Below are 17,830 nucleotides of genomic sequence, written 5' to 3'. Positions count from 1 at the left end.
ATAGAAGCAGGGGTAAGCTTCAGGACCTTGAACATGGCTTGAAAGACTGGGATCAGGTGGGGAGACAGTCCACTTAACACACAAAGCACACGTTGGTCAAGAGTGAGGAGAGACACTGAGTTTGGGGGTCTGATTTCCCTAGAGTCTGTAGTGCACACAGCAGCCAGCGAGAGGGGGAGATCCACTGCGAGCTGTCACAGGGCTGTGCTTTTGGGTAACGAAATGCCATCTTGGGAACTTATTCCCGAGCCAATAATTCAAAAGCAGAAAAAAGCTATATACATAAAGGTATTTTGTGCTAAGGCCGTCACAGGAGGGAATAAAGACTTTGGATACAAAAGGTCCACCAACTGACATAGGACAAAGTCTAGCAAAGTCAGGGAATATTCCACAACAATTTAAAAAAGACACATGAAGAGCATAGACACAACAATGTGCTTATAATGTGATATTAAATAGAAACAAAGTATGCTTTATAATTATAGTACAAGTATTCATATGGGAATATAAAAGCATAGTTAAATAATTGAAATAGCTGTATGTGAGTTTGAGACAAATATTTAAACTTTTAAAACGTTCTATAATTTAGAGGTGATAATAGCCATTTTTTGAACCTGAAACAATGAGTTATACAGAAGAGGTGACATAATGAAGGTGGAAAAATTTGGCCAAACTGGCCTGGACAGCTCTGTGTTCATGTTTTTGAGTGGTACATAACCCTACTAGCTTGTGATTTGACCTTCCCACCTCTGTGGTTTTCCTTTTAATTACTTATTGTCTTTAATGACACCCTTAAAGACCCCTAAGGTACGCTGATAGCTCAGGACACCCCAGAACTGCACCCCTGAGCTGCCATTCCTGGTGATGAGTTCAGAGCACTGGTCCCAACCTTCTTGTTGGTTGATGGGATTTAATTTAGAACCTTTCCTCAATTTAGACTGTTAGGACTCTCCTTGCCATTAAATGGACTTTAATTTTGTGTCTACAATACAGACCCATAAATGTAATGGCCAACAATAACAAATTTACCTAACAAATATATATTAAATTGCACACACCATGAACTAGACTGGAGTCCTATACTTCTCTCTCAACAAGGCTTTGATTTTTTTTAAAGATTTATTTGTTTATTTGAGAGAGAGAGAGTGTGTTCACGTGCATGTGAGCAGGGGGAGGGACAGAGAGAGAGGGAGAAAATCCCAGGCAGACTCCCCAAACAAACTCACTAAGCTTCTATCCATTCACCTAAAACGACTTTGACTACATCTTCTCTGTATTAATCGTTTTCCTCGTTAATTCATTTGTTCATTTATTAACCAATTATTTTTTGGAGACCTACTGTTTATGCCTCTGCCCGGGGGGCTAGGTTCTGGGGACATCACACAGTTCCACTGCCTGATGGAGACACAAGTCCAGAGGGAAGTATGATAAGTGGGCATGCTCCTATTTCTGCCTCCCTCATTCCACGCCCACACTCTGCTCCTCTGCACCCTGCTCTGTGGTCCCAGAGGCTGACCTGATGGTCTCCATCAACAGGCTCCTTGGCCCTTCCTTCCAGTTGGATTTGGCCAAGGAAAGACACAGACTAAAAATCAGCAAGCCATTTAGTTCTCTCAGCTTCATTTGTCCCCACTGCCTTATGAGATGTTGAGATGATCAAGTGAGATCATTTATTTCTTCAGCAATTAGTCTTGAGTGCCTGGTATGTCATGCTATGTAGGGCTGGCTTCAGGGGCATAGCTGCTGAGGGTAATGTGCTCAGAAGGGCCCCATCTTCATTTAACGCTCAACTGTCACTATCTTGAAAATCTTCAGAATTTTTTTAACAGGGAGCCCCACGATTTCATTTTGCAATTATGTAGCTGCGTCTGCTCCTATATACACTCTTCTAGGAGCTGGGGAGACAGCAATGAACAAAACAGACAGAACCCCCGCCTGCATGGAGCTTACATTCTTCATCCGTTAATTCGTTAAACAAATATTTATTGATCACATCCTATAGGAGAACAACACTTCAGGAGAAGAGAATTGCGTAAGCAAACAGCTTAGATGGGAAGATGTCTGCATTTTAAAGGAGGGCCAAAGGGTATGCTGGTATTCTTTTTTTTTTTTTTTTTTGTCTTATTGCATTGTGGAGGACCAGAGTACGATGTTGAATAGAAGTGGTGATAGTAAATGGCTAACAGACACATGAAAAAATGTTCAAAATCATTAGCCATCAGGGAAATTCAAATCAAAACCACACTGAGATACCACCTTACGCCAGTTAGAATGGCAAAAATAGACAAGGCAAGAAACAACAATTGTTGGAGAGGATGTGGAGAAAGGGGATCCCTCCTACATTGTTGGTGGGAATGCAAGTTGGTACAACAACTCTGGAAAACAGTGTGGAGGTCCCTTAAAAAGTTAAAAATTGAGCTACCCTATGACCCAGCCATTGCACTACTGGGTGTTTACCCCAAAGATACAGACGTAGTGAAGAGAAGGGCCATATGCACCCCAATGTTCATGGCAGCATTGTCCACAATAGCTAAATCGTGGAAGGAGCTGAGATGCCCTTCAACAGATGACTGGATTAAGAAGTTGTGGTCCATATATACAATGGAATATTACTCAGCCATCAGAAAGAACGAATTCTCAACATTTGCTGCAACATGGACGGCACTGGAGGAGATAATGCTAAGTGAAATAAGTCAAGCAGAGAAAGACAACTATCATATGATTTCTCTCATCTATGGAACATAAGAAATAGGATGATCGGTAGGGGAAGAAAGGGATAAAGAAAGGGGGGTAATCAGAAGGGGGAATGAAACATGAGAGACTATGGACTCTGAGAAACAAACTGAGGGCCTCAGAGGGGAGGGGGGTGGGGGAATGGGATAGACTGGTGATGGGTAGTAAGGAGGGCACGTATTGCATGGTGCACTGGGTGTTATACGCAACTAATGAATCATCGAACTTTATATCGGAAACTGGGGATGTACTGTATGGTGACTAACATAATATAATAAAAAATCATTAAAAAAAAAGAATAGTGATAGTAGTTACTCTTGTTTTGTTTCTGATTTTAAAGGGAATGCTTCTGATATTTATCAATTTAGGTTTCTGACTTTTATACCCTTTATTCAGTTAAAGAAAGTCCTTTTTATTCTTAATTTAACCAGCATTTTTTAAAGTCAAAATTTATGGCATTATTAAATGCATTTCCTGTAGTTACTGAAAAAAATCTCTGTACGTTTATAGATTTTTTTTTAAAGATTCCAAATATATTTTGAAGATCAAGTCTACAGAATTTGTTGACAGATCAGATGTGAAACAGGAGAGACATAGAGAAGTCAAGTCTGATGCCAAAAGTTTTGGCCTAAGCAAGTGAGTAAATAAAATTACTATTAATCCAAACAGGGAAGGCCACAGAGAAAGTTGGATATTTTTTGTGCGGAGGAGGAGGGGTCCAGATCAGAGGCTCAGTTTTGTATTGTGAAATGTGACATGCCTGGAAGACCGTAAACTGAGAGGCAAAGCAGGTGGATATACATCCTAGACTTAGAAGACGGGCTTGAGCCGCAGATAAGATCTTACACATCTGGGAATCATCAGCACTTGAGGAAACAGAGGACGGAAATGGAAGGAAACATTCCAAAGAATGTACATATCCAAGAGTAAATAGGTCTCAGGATTCCTTGCAACACGCTATTCCTTCTCTCGTGTAGGAGAACGCACACACACAGACAGGACATCTATCAAGCGTTATTTGTTACCCAGCACATCCTGTCGCTCTGGGCCTCAGTGACGTTCCTCACCACACCTGTGAAGATTTTTCTCTAGTAGTTATCTTGTCTGGTAGGTTGCCTTGGGAAGTCTATTGATCTGAAGAATGATATGGAAATTCTGCAATCTGGCAAGCAAACCTGAAACAGACCACACACACACCCCAGTTACACTATATATAAACTTAAAAATATGTTTTAAAAAATGCTTTAGCTTCACAGGTTCTGCCTTTGACGTTCTCCACAGCCACCAATCAGCCTAAAAAGAATGATCTCTTCAGGTAACACGGAAGGTGCTGGTGTTTATAAAGGGGGTTGTCTAGGACCATGAGCTTTTCTTTATTAAACCATGTCCACATGAGACCAAGTCCCCTCATTCCATTGGTTCTTGGATCTAAAGTTATAACATCAAAACTGAAGCCTGGATGTGGCCTTCAAAGATTGCCCAGTTAGCTAGAAGCTCATTCATTGTCCTGCCCCCAAGGGACACACCAAGCCACCCTAGACTGAACTGCCCTAACTATCTCCTAAAATTATTGCAAGAATCCAATAAGATGGGCAACGTAAGAAACAATTAAGAGCTTGGCAAGTGGAAAGCATTCTTCACACCTTTCTCTGTGAATCCAAACTCACCATTCCTATCCCACAAATAAGGAACCCACAGTCATATAGAAGTTATCAGGAATGAACCTACTTCTTTAACAGTTAGCAGGATTCCTTCAACAACATATGCACAGGTGCCCTGCCGTCCTGGCCTCAACACCACTTTGCTTCCTCTCCAAAACCTGGCAAATTTATTGGATTCCTGATGAGCTTACACTTTGACTCCTACATCCTCCCTCTGCATTTCCCACCTGTGACTGACTGACGTGTGTCCTTTTTGGACTGAATTATTAAATCCAGTAATGGCTTGACTGCTTCTGATTGCCGACACGTGCCAATTGCGCTGTGGCATTTATCAAGTTCTCATTAGCCTGGATGAGGATACTTCCGGCGTTGATTTATGCTCACAAACTCATTTTCCTTAACTAGCATCAGTTCAGCTCCAACAGTCCTGGCTAATAAGCCCCTAATGAGTTTGCCATAGAGTATCTAACGAAAAGAAATACACAGAATTAGTGAGTACTTAGCAAAGTTACAAGCTATTGAACTTTCAGGAAACAATGTCATAGGAGTCCAGAGCACTGCTGCACACAGTGCCCTCCTCCAGAAGGGGGTGGGGTGGCAGGAAGTTGTGTTACCCCTGGGGGGTCTCCTATCCCCCCTTCCCTTAGCGCTAACCATCTGCTATGTCTGTCTCTAAGATGACTTCTGATAAATCCAGAGCCCAAAAGAAGAAAGGCATTTACGTCAATGTGAAATACTTGGGAAGTTGACTCACACACCCCAGAGAAACCTCAGGCTGATTTTTTCACTTTACTGTTCAAGTAGCTTTAGAGAGTTTGAGAAAAGAGTCTTGCTTGAGAAGTCAGAAGGTATAAGTTTTCCCTAGATGTTGGGAAAATCACGTAACCCCTTCACCTTGGGTCCAGCTACACCTTCAGTAAAATAAGGATAATAAAACCTTACCTGCTCCCCAAAACAAGGTTTGGTCAGATAAATTCTGCTCAACATCTCGTCCAAGATTGAAACGTATGGGCCCCAGAGACTTTACTTGGGTGCTGTCCTAAGTCAAGTACCCATGTCCTTCCTCATTTTCCTCGTTTTCAGAATGGGAAGTCTAAAATTTCCTTCCACCATGGCTGGAGGAGTTTGACTGCAGCATGGCAGAAAGCACTGTTTTCGTGCACGACCAGCCAAACTGAAAGGGAAATGCCTCCGTGATAAAAACCAAAGCCTGACCCTCCTCCTAGGTTTGAACAGAAAAGTGGTAGCTAGGAGAAGCTGTAGCTGACAGGAAAGAGAATGGATTGAATGTGCATGTGGGTGTTGGTGCTTTCTTCCCGTGGCTCTGCCTTCTTCCATAAGGCCCCTCTGACTCAGGTCTTGTTATGCCATCAACGTTGGCCCCCAAAGATATTGTGTTCCTCCTAACATCCACTTGGTCTCATTCAACAAGCACTTGCTAAGAGCTTCTACCCCCTAAATCCTGGGCTTTGGGATAGAGGTCCTGGAGTAAGTTGGGCACAATCCCTGCTCTTAGAAAACTCACAACTAGGGAGAGGAGTAAGCTGGATAGAGATAATCAGAGTAAAATGTGTGAAGTGACATCGTGATAGCACACACCAGGTAATATGGGAACGCCAAGATGGGAAACAAGAATCCCGTAGAAAACTTTCATAGAGGAAGTAACTTTTCTACTGTGTCTCGAAGGATGAACTGGAAGGTGCTATGTTCTCCCGGAGAACCTGTGCGTGTCCCTGGCACCGCACTTACCACCCTGTGTGTGTGGTCATTAATTTACTGGTCTCCTTCACCAGACTCCCTGAAGGTAAGGACTGTCTTGTTCATGGCCCTTGCACTTTGCCCAATTCCTGGGAGGTGGGAGGCCCTCCACCAAAGGCTGATGGATGACTAAATGTGTAAAGAACAAATGCATACATTTCTCTCTTGAACAGCATGCCTATTCAAGATGATAGAATGATAGAAAAGCAACTAAAGCAAGACCCAGGGTCCAGGGGGGTTTTGATTGTTTTAGTAATTTGGAATCTTGCTTATGACCACAGATTGAGGGGTAAGAGCTAGAGGTAAAGGATGTGCAGAGGTGAAGAAGGAAGGGAAGGAGATCCTTGGGGAGGTGAAGGGATCAGTGCATGGGAGACGTGAACATTTGGACAGCCGCTGAATACCACTGACTCAGCATAAGAGCAAAGGGGGTAGGAAAAGGGAAACATGCTGATAAATGTGGAAGACGAGTCTGATAGGATGGCACACAAGGAAATAGGAAATGGAGGAAACTCACTCTTGTTTCTCTGTGAAGGAAAAGCACCAACATTTGCTGGGGCAGAAAGGTGGTGGTTGGATTAGATGTGCCGACTCAAATCTGGTTCACAGAATCAGCCCTTATCCTCTGGACAGCTTGAGAAATGTGCCTGTTTGAGGAATCAAGTTGACAGAATGCTTTCCATCAAGTCCTTCCCAAGGTGGCATCTGAAAGGGTTTAAGTGTTGAAAACATGACAGCGCTCCCAATCTCAATGTCTTGAAAAGCTGGTTTTTGCACCCACAGATCCGAAAATAAGATTGGCTGGAAAGAAGCTCTTGTTTCCCTTATAGATGAAGTCCTTTCAGATTTCCCTGTAGGTTGCCACCACACGTATCCACTATCTACCGTCAATCAGAAGAGTTCTTTGGCAATATAACGTGTGTGCACAATGCTTTTTCATAACCTCATGCCAGATCAATTCTGAGCAGAGGCCATATGGCAAAGCCCTCACTCAGACTGGGCACTCAGTAGCAAAAAGGCTTTCCTTCACTTTCTACTGATCCTTTTTCTGATCTACTTCAGCTTTCGAGAATGACCATCTTCTTCTGCCTGAGTCATTCTGTGTAGGACATAGATGAGCTTCTGACAGAGCTGATCATCAAGGGCCCCTGAGGATTAGGGGCTCAGCGTAGAGAGAAAGGGGAGCAGACCCAGGGACTGCAGAGTTCTGGAAAGGGAGCAAACAATTACTAGTCAGCTGCACTATCTGATCCTCCCTTCCTCATCTCTGCTGAGCCCCATAGGAGCCCCAAGCAGGGCATCTCATAAAGGCATCTAGAAATATTGAAGCCCTAAGAAGGAATTAAAAGTTTTAGGTCAGTCCCAAAGTGGGAAAACATTCAGCCCACGTGAGCCCAAGTAAAGTATGTTTACTTTTAGGCTAAGAAGGGTACAGGATCTCTTTCCTTGCCGTCCAATCCCACACATTTTTTTAACTTCTGCTGATAACCAGCCAGAGGGTTTTTTGCAAAATTCTGTAAGTTTTGTAAACTTCCCTTCTAGGTTCTTCAACAGTAAGCTCCCCTTCTGCATAAGGGAGCTAAAGATCCTAGTTCGTTCTTTCTTTCCTTCTCTTGTTTTGTGTCCACTATGGGCCAGGAACCTTGCCACAGTCTTCAAACCACTTCTCTCCACCCCTCTGAAGGTAAATCACAACTGATTCACTGCACACGTATTGAACCTTTGATACGCATAGTACTGTGCTATGTACTAAGAGTGTGTCCATCCTTCATCCTTATTGAAATGAATGACAGCATCTTACCCCATTCCCTTCCAACAACGCCCCCTCCGCCACCCCTGTTTTCTTCATCTGGTAATCCCTATCTCCAACCACTTTCTAGACAGTCTGTGATCAGCGGTTCCAACCCCTATAACTGCGGCTTCTTTCACTGGTAGACATTTGCTCCTGGGAATTTGTATTCTGCACCGAGCTGCCAATCTCTGTGTTTTAAATGTTATCACCAAACACTATTTTTAAACCACAGCTTAATGAATGGGAACTATATTCAGCCTTTTATAAAGCTAGTTTACATATAAACAGTTCTTACCCCTATTGGAGCTTTTGATGGTATCATCTTTTTTTTTTAAGATTTTATTTATTTATTTGACAGAGAGAGACAGCCAGCGAGAGAGGGAACACAAGCAGGGGGAGTGGGAGAGGAAGAAGCAGGCTCCCAGCAGAGGAGCCTGAGGGTGGGGCTTGATCCCAGAACGGCAGGATCACGCCCTGAGCCGAAGGCAGACGCTTAACAACTGAGCCACCCAGGCGCCCCTGATGGTATCATCTTAATAATATTAAAATAATAGTAACATATAATAATGACAAAATGACAAAATCAAACAATAATTAGACACTTCTATGTGTCTACCTTATCAGGTAGTTGTAGGATTAAAGAAATGGGTTTTGTGGGAGAGGTGGAAATTGTGTAGGCAATGTTATGTTAAATAAAAATTGAGGTGGTGGTATTATTAATCCCATTACAAGACAGGAACTGAAGACTGACCCATCTTTCCACAGTCACACAGCCAGCCGGGACCAGAGCTGGCACCTGAACTCATCTCTCTGGCTCCCCACTTACGCACCTAACCTCTCTACCATGCTACTCTCTGCTTAGGTTTCAGTGGCAATTTGACCCAACTATGACTCTTGTCCCCTTCTCTCCCCCCTCAGTTCTGCCCCCCAAAAGCACCAGCATGCATTGCCTTAAGTGTCAGCATACAACTGTTGGAGCTGCTAGAAAGTATTATATATATAAGTTTTAGATGCTTACTGGGACCATATTTTCAATCCAAGTATTTATAGTATGGGCTTACTCGGTGACCAGGCACAACTTCTTCCTTAGGAATCCTGAAAAATAACCCCCATGATGCTCATCTTAAAAAATATAATGCTGTTTGCTCCCAACGCTGCTGCCCTAGTTAAGATCTCATTACCTTTCCTGAAACTTGTGTGCCCCTAATGGGTCTCACTGCTTCCTGTGTTCCTGTTCTCCAATATTAATCCTGACAGAGTCAGCCCCCTAAAACACAGCTGTGAGCACCCCACAAATCCTTCTCCGTCATTAACTCGACATTACAGGAACTCCTCAGCTCTCACTCAAACAAAGGGCCTCCCCCCAGAAAGTTCTACCTTTCTGGTCTTATCTATCTACACATCCCAACACACCAGCCCAAACTCACTGTGCTGTTCCATGAACACCCGGGGTTTTGCTCATATTCTTCTCTGTACCGAGACTACTTCCCATACCCACAGTCTTTGCCTTTCAAAATTCTGCCCAGATGTCAAGGTCTTGCAAAAACACCCTCTACGATGAAGCTTCTGATACCTTCTTACTCAAATATGATATTTCCTCCTTTGAGCCCCCATATCACTTCATTTTGAAATTCTCTTTGATCCTTTTCTTACTAGTTTTGTAACCCTGGGAAAGTCGCTTAAGCCTGAAGCAAGACTAACACCTACCTTACATGGTTGTGGAAATCCTTACATGTGAGGATTTGATGAGGTTATATAGAATTTTGAGTAGTGCCTGGTGTATAGGAAGTACCCAGTCTATGGTAGCTTTCCTGGTGAGTTTTTGTCCCTGATCACACACACACACACACACACACACACACACACACACACACACACACACACAACTGTAAGCCCTTGAGGACAAGTGCCCAGCCCTATTAATCTTTGTATCCCTCGCAGAAAATTTCATACGGTATGTCCTCAAAAAAGATTGGTTGAACTGAAAATGCCAATGTTCCATTCCAAGACAGCAATACTTCATGTCCAGATAGGAAGACGCTTTGAGAAGAGGAATAACTCACTCACCCTGTTGATACACCTAGCCTTTGTAAACATACTTACCTGTTTCCTTTGAGAGTAGCTTGTTAGCGACAGAATAGGTATTTTTTGTCTTTCTAAACAAAGCCTCTGGCATACACCCAAATGATATAATAATTGCTCAACTTTAATAGCATTTTAAAAAATGTGGTGATATTTCTTATGGACTGAATTATGTTTTTTCTATTTTCTCCATCTGCGTGTGGGTCACAGAGGACAGTGGAGTGGCCCTACCATAGCTGTTTTGGTATCCCTAGCCCTAAAATAGAACCTGGTACAAAATTTTTGTTCCAGAAAATGCTTTCTGAATATTGTTGAACCATATTCTTGCTCCATTTCTTAGTGAGGCTACTAAGGAGGGAGAAGCAATAGATGAGTCTTGTCACACAGGGCTCAGCTAAGCCTTGGCAATTTCCCATTTCAATCTTGTTATTACTTCATTATCCTCAGGACAGTTGGCTCAGGTTCATTTCTGCACAGGCCAATTAGGGGCAAGGGCTCTTGGATGTCCTGAAGATGTCAGGACTGTGTTAAGATCTGTAGTTAAGGCTTGACAGAACACAGTTAGAAGCAATCCTGTTACTTTTGTGTTCACAAAGTTCTCCTGCTTTGTGAATCAGTGTGTCAGAAGCTGATGCTAGAAGAGGATATTAAACAATCCATCAAAAATCTTTGCTTCTTTGCTTGAGGGAAACCCAATCATAATGAGTATGTATCTTTCTCCAGTCTTCTGACTCCTGAAATTCCTGCCCCCAGGTTTTCACCTGCTGTCTGAAACTTGAAAGTATTTTTCTAAACCAAGACAATTTCTGTTCTAAGAGGAATTCCAACATCTGCTAGTGAGATTTTTTTCCCCCACCCACTGGGAAAGAATTTTGGGGCCAAATAATGATTTGCATTTCAGCAAAAATGCTTTGCTCCTGTGCAGAGGATTGAGGGGGAGTCATATTGGAGAACAGGATGCAACTAGTATGGACAAGTAACTTCATCCCATCTTGTAGCTGCTTAGTTGAGAGCTGGGAGTAAGATGGTGGAATCAAGGATCTGTTCCAGCATCTGGCCAAGCAATAGGGCCAGTAACAGAGCTAGGGAATGCTGAAGAGGGAAGATAATGAGCTGAGCTTTGGAAATGTTGACCGTGATGTGCTTCTAGAACATTCAAGTGGAGATACTGAGTGGACACTTGGATGTACAGTCTGGGGCCCTGGATGGAGAGCTGTCTGGGCTGTAAATACAGATGGAGGGTTATCCTCGGAAGGAAGAAGCCACAGCTTCCAGAATTCTCCCAGGAAGAGTACACGTGACAAGACAAACCCAAGTAAGAGAATTTTGCGAAAGGAGGCTGAGAAACTGCAGGGAAGGTAGAGAACCAGAACACATCATTCCCAAAAGCCAAGAGATCATTCTTTTTTTTTTTTTTTTTAAGATTTTATTTATTTATTTGACAGAGATAGAGACAGCCAGCGAGAGAGGGAACACAAGCAGGGGGAGTGGGAGAGGAAGAAGCAGGCTCATAGCGGAGGAGCCTGATGTGGGGCTCGATCCCAGAACGCCGGGATCACGCCCTGAGCCGAAGGCAGACGCTTAACCGCTGTGCCACCCAGGCGCCCCCCAAGAGATCATTCTTAAGGGGGAAGTGACCAGTGACAGACAGACTGAGTGAAAGAGATTTGGAGGAAGTTGGGGAAATTACTTAACGTTCTATTTTTTTTTTAATCTTGAAAATGGGGTAATAATATCCACCCTGGAAGGTTGTCCAGAGAAGTAAATGCAAACACCCCACAGAAATGTCTAGTCACAAGGCAGCTCATCCATGGCAACAGCCCAGCCCTTTGGTTCCTGGTCCAGTGCTCTTTTCCCCACACTGTGCCTTTCTCATTCCCGCATTTCATCTGCAATATAACAGCTACATAAAGGACTATGCCTTTAGCAAACATTTATGAAACATCTATTACTTTCCATGCACTATGATACAGAGATGAACAGCACACAGTTCCTTCTCTGTTTGAGAAACCAAACAAGTAAACCAACAACCATAACCCACGTTAGGATGGAAATATGGCCAGGTGTTTAAACTATAAAATGTAAAAGCATCTATGAGTTTGCCAGTGAAGGTGAACTCAGGGAAATCAGCTAGAGTAACTTTAACTGAAGAGCTGAGAGAAAACAGATGAGGAAGAAGACATGGTCCGTTTAGGGATGACTGAGGTGAAGCACTATGGTATTTACAGGGAAATTTGGGGAAGGATTTTGGGGAGTTTGCTCTGGTGCAGTGGTTCTTAACCTGGGCTACCCCTTATAACACTTGGCAAGCTTTTAAGAAACTCAGCACCTGAAGGTACATCCCAGACTGCTTAAATCAGACTCTGAGCTGGTATGATCCAGGCAAGAATATTTTGTAAATCTCTCCAAGTGATGATTTCAACAGGGCATCCAACATTGTGGTTTTCAAGGTGTGGTCTCCAGACCAGCCAACCAGCATCGGCATTACCTAGGAACTTAGAAATGCAAATCCTCTGCCCCTTCTCTCTCCGGCCACTGGCCACTGTGATTTAATGAGCCCTCCGGGGGTTCAAATGCACTTTAAAGTTAGAAAAACCCTGGCATTAGGGGAAGCCAAGACTGAAGTCAGGGATGCCGAATTGGAAGCAATCGCCTTTATTCAGGTAACAAATAAGAGAGGCTTGAACCAAGCCAAGGGCATGGAGAAGGCAGAGAGGGAAAAATCTGCCAAAGATAACGGAGATTGAGTTTGTGTGATTTGATGTGGGGTCTGGGAGCAAACAGTCAAGAAAGAATTCTTGAGATGTTTTTAGTGCAAAAAAGGTGGTTTTATTAAAGCACAGGGACAGTACGTCTGGGCAGAAAGAGCTGTGGTCCTGAGAAATGATTGATTGATACACTTTTAAGTTGTGGGGGGGAGGGGTAGAGACAAAGGAAGTTTCCAAAAGGGTTTTCATATGTTAAAGAAGATTTACAGAATCCTGGAGGCCTAGCTATTGTCAAGCTAAGGTGGTTTTTTCCTTCTAGCAAGGCATTAACATTGAGACGGTTGGGAGTTCCAGGAGGAATGTCATACTCTGCCCGTCTCAAGTATTTGTCAAGGGCCCACAAGTTGTAAGATCTGAATTTACGTACATTTCTTTTGCCTGTGTTCTCCACATGAAGTTGACAGAGTGTATTTACTCACAGAAATGAAGACAAGTAGTGACAGAAATTGCCGTCAACATAGATAATACCAAATAATTTTTCATTATGCTCTTAGTAATAACGCAACCATATACTGAGGACTTACCCTGTGCCAGGTGCTCTGCTAACAATTCATACACCTTATCTCATTGTGACCTTTACAACAACCCCATGACATAGAAACGATTATCCCCATCTAATGGATGAGGAATTGGAAAAGCACATTCTTGATTCTTATTCCCGATTCTAGAACCTATTCTTTATTCTAGCTCTGGTGTCTGAGCTGGGATTTGAACCCATTTGTCTGCCTCCAAAGCTCCAGCTCTTTCTTATCCATTACCCTGTGACTATTTTATACACCATTTACTTACAAATTTGCCTTTAAAATTATCTTTCTGTTAGGAAAATTCTGAAAGAACAGCTAGTTGAGTTGAGATGAAAAGATTTGCATGGGATCCATGACAGTCTCTAAGGAGAGCTATGCACAGCCGGACACACTGGGAAAAGGTAGGGCTTACTTACCATGACTAACCCAAGCACCTCGTTACTAACCCTAAACTCCTAAATTGAATAACCAAGACTAACCCTAAACTCCTAAATTGAATTCCTAATCCTGGTAAGGCCCAAGGGCTCCTTTTGTGTTTTTGATTCAAGGTCCTAAGGCCAAGTCAGAAAGAATGGCCTCCTTGACCTTGAGCTGTCCCTGCCCCTCCCAAGACTCAAGACTTAAAATTGGCCTTTGATGCTTTACTGCTTAAAGGACAAAAAGCTGGAGGACAGAGGAGACCGAAGCAGCTAAAGGAGAGTGTGGTTGACCTAATCCATGATAATTTATATTTTTACTGTGAAACTTCAGCCCCTATCAATGAGGCCTAGGAGTAGTCTTGACCCTAACTCACATTACCTTTCCCCTTGGGAAGAATCCTCGTTTCTCCCGAGCTGCCCGAGCTGCCCTGTGAGTTGCGGCACAAACCTGAACCGTTCTCAGGGTCAGGGAGAAGATGCCCTGAATTCACAACTTGCCTGGGGGCAGTAATAGTAATTTGCAGTCAACTATCATATTTGCCATCAGATAGGCTGATGACATGTACTGGGGCCATTCTATTTGTGCTTCTTTAAAGCAATTAAATACGTTTTAGACGCTACAATTCAACTGGCACAGAAATATATTGGTTGTTAATTCCTCTTATAAAAACAACTCGTAAGTGTTATCTCTCCATTCATAAATCCACTTGATTCAATTTTAATCTTTATTATTTATGTAATCGGATGTCTTGGTTGGGCCTTGGGGTTGGTTAGTTCTGGTGAAGGAAGTTGGACAAAATGCTTTATCTGTGGGGAGAGACTTGGTGGGCCGTGGGGTCTCTCCTCCTGAGACTTGGGGGCAATGTCTCACTTTCACAGATAGGAAAAGCGCCTACCACAATTCCATCCATTTAGCAGCAAAGCTGTGAATTATATGGACCAGGGACTTCAGAACCTTATCTGGACCAGCCAACGGGTGAACAATGGTCAGGAATGATTTGTTACCACATGTACACACCCCCGAGTAAGCCCGGAAATATTTAGGGAGGAGGTTTATAAAAGACTGACATTTAACAGTCAGCTGGAGCTGACGGCCAGTGAGAATTTCGTATTATTAATGGGAATGATTCTAAACTCCAGCAGTTAATGAGACTGAGACCTTTGGTATAATAAGGTAAACATGGCTTTATTATAAAACTCGTGTTGTATTTGTTCTTTGTTCTCTGGGTCTCACGATGACATTTGTAGTGCTCAGGTGCAAGTTCTGTGGCTGGCTAGGGCAGCCGTATTAAACCCGTCCCAGCAGGTCCATCGCAGGTCCGACCACGTGGGAACTGTCCACCCCCACGCTATCACACTTATCAGAAAGCCAAGGGCTTGCTACTGTTGTGTAATCATGTCCTCCAATTCCGATCCCCAAAGTTCTACTCAGGGGGCCTTAGGCTGCGTTCTCATGTATTCCTATTGAGAGTGTAAATTGATATAACCTCTATGGGGGCAAATCTGGCAATTTTTTTCAAAATGATAAAAGTATAGCTTCTTTGATCCAGTAATTCCACTCCTAGGAAATTATCTTACAGATACACACATATGGAAGCATGTTTTTACTAGCAAAAGATTGACCATCAACGGGGGACTGATTTAATCAATTATGGTACATCTTAAATTGGAATATGGAAGAATGAGGAAGTGCTATAGTTCTTTAACATTTGTGGAAAAGAGGAGGAAAAATTGTATCTATACAACATAAAAATTATATGTATATAAATTATATAGTTATATACAGCATTATATATACTTCACATATATGTATATATACGTACATGTATATATGTACATATGCGTGTGTGTATATAATTTATTTGTTTTCTGCATGAAATATTTCTGTAAGGAAGCTCAAGAAATGTGTAAGTTTGGTTTCCTCCAGAGGGAAACCTCAGTGACTCAGGGACCGGGTGAAAGAGGCAGTTTTCACTGTGTGCCTCTGTGTACCTCTCGTACTTTGAATCATGTGAGTGAGTTACATCCATAAGCACGTAGTTTACAGATTGCATATTATCTTTGCTCATGATGCAACAAGCAACACACCTCTAAGTTTGCCAAGCATCTTCCCAGGACTCCTCCCTGCTTCTCTTCAGGTGGGCAGCGTCAGAATAGCCTGTCGTGTAGAAAGGAACATCAGATCCTGAACAAGACCACACCATCTCTGAGTAAACCACGACCTCGTTTCCTGTTGGGAATGAATAATTCCTACTCATCCTTCAACTGTCCTACTAAGTGTGAGCTTCGATATCTAGGAATCTTTGGGTGGCACCCAAGACTGGACAAGGGGTCCTTGGGGATGTCCCCACAGCACCCTGGCCTCCCCTCTTGTGACAGTGGGTCATCTCACTGTCCCGCCACGGCCTGTTTACCCATCTTCAGCCCAGCTCACTTGGCAGGTCATTCAGACTCTGTGGACCTTAACTTCCATTCTCCTGTAATCCTATTAAGAGTACAAATTGATACAATCACTACAGAGGACAATTGGCAATATTTTTCTGGTATTATAATATCTTTTAACATCATAAAAGTATAGTCCCTCTGATCCAGCAGTTCTTAGACACCTAACCTAACACTTAATCTGAGAACTGAAGAATACATAGGAATTATCCATTCTTAACAGGAAATGAGCTTGTTCTGAGAGACGCTGCTTTGAGAGATGAGCTCTGAGAGCAAGAATCATGACTGTCCCACTCCATTTTTAATCTCCGGAAGTCAAGACCATCCCCCACACCCATAGGCATTCAATGAATATTTAAGTGGATAAATGACTGTATCCAAAATGCAGATTTTCTTCATTATATGAAATTTATTTTTAAAAGCCCAGCGTGTTCTTCTTCCAAATGGGACAATTAACCAGTCCTATAATTTTGAAATGGCAAAGCAGAGCATCACTGAAGCACTTCTTTTGTTGAAAACTGAAATGTATTTATTAGTGACATTTAACTTTTTCTCCCACCTACTCCCCCCTTACAAATATTTCTGAAGATAATCCATTTCTGGATAGATTTATCCTCATTTACATAGAATGCTCTTCAGACTACACTGAGTGGAGGAGTGTTAGAAAAGGTTAGGACAGTGGGGAAAGGTGACAACCAAAGAATCAAGTAAATGCAGAGCTTTAATCAACAATTAGTCAGAATGAAGGAAGAGACAAAGAAACCAGATGCCTATTCTAACACGCAGCAAAGAACTATCCACTGTGACTGATAGTTGCAAAGAAGACAAGGAAGGGATTTCTTGTCCTCTTTGACTTGCCCTTCCTAAACTGCAGATCCATGGACACTTACTAAGTCAGAAAAAGTCTCAAGGTGGACAGAGTGAGCACAACAATAGCAATATGGTCAGAACCAGAGCATTCCTGGCATTCCTGACTCATCTGGGAGGATACATCTTCCTCTTAGCATCATTCTAGAATGAAGTGCTTCTAAAGCACCTGTTGGGTAAGTGGTGCTGCCTATGAATCTAATAAATAACAGTAGTGACAAGTTTGCATTTAAGGGCCATCTGAGAGCTAGCTTCAACCGGGCATTTAATGAAAACTGAACTGACCTTAAACCAAAGAGCCTTTCCCCGCAGAACACTTGGCTGAAACAATTATAGCAAATGCTGCCCCTGAACTCCCATAGTATCTGCTGTCTATAATAGCAAATCTCAACCTTTCTGGTCTCAGGACACATTCACATTCTAAAGGGAATGCCAAAGAACTTTTGTTTATGTAAGATACATTTATCAATATTTATCATAATAAACATTAAAACAGGGAAATTGTAAAAATGTGCATTAATCCATTTAAAAATAACAATAGTAAACCCATCACCTATTAACATAAATAACCGTGTCTTACAAAAAATGACTGTATAATCCAAAACAAAAACTAAATTTAATGAAAAGTAACATTGTTTCATAGTGTTGCAAATCTTTTTTTTTTTTTAAGATTTTTTTTTATTTATTTATTTGACAGCAAGAGACAGCCAGTGAGAGAGGGAACACAAGCAGGGGGAGTGGGAGAGGAAGAAGCAGGCTCCCAGCGGAGGAGCCCGATGTGGGG

The 17,830-nt window shown here is 42.5% G+C and overlaps 1 protein-coding gene across 3 annotated transcripts in view; it reads right to left on the bottom strand.

The window, feature by feature from the left end:
• Positions 1 to 17,830, bottom strand: part of LOC113241124 (aldo-keto reductase family 1 member C15-like) — a 116,052-nt gene that overhangs the window by 49,358 nt on the left and 48,864 nt on the right. Inside the window, exons 2-3 of one of the 3 annotated variants that reach the window (XM_026478691.4) lie at positions 15,826 to 15,895; positions 3,759 to 3,908 (exon numbers count right to left, since the gene is read on the bottom strand). The exons of 1 other annotated variant lie outside the window; for it this stretch is intronic. In XM_026478691.4, coding sequence (XP_026334476.1) covers positions 3,759 to 3,767 — 9 coding nt within the window. In that variant the 5' untranslated portion in view covers positions 3,768 to 3,908; positions 15,826 to 15,895. The remainder of the gene's footprint in view (positions 1 to 3,758; positions 3,909 to 15,825; positions 15,896 to 17,830) is intronic. One more of the 3 variants, XM_057304632.1, reaches the window with a different exon arrangement.

The sequence above is a fragment of the Ursus arctos genome, unplaced genomic scaffold (genome assembly GCF_023065955.2).
Source record: "Ursus arctos isolate Adak ecotype North America unplaced genomic scaffold, UrsArc2.0 scaffold_30, whole genome shotgun sequence".
Lineage (NCBI taxonomy): Eukaryota > Metazoa > Chordata > Mammalia > Carnivora > Ursidae > Ursus > Ursus arctos.
The sequence above is the reverse complement of the archived record's forward strand: the minus strand, read 5'-3'. Positions and strand labels throughout refer to the sequence as shown.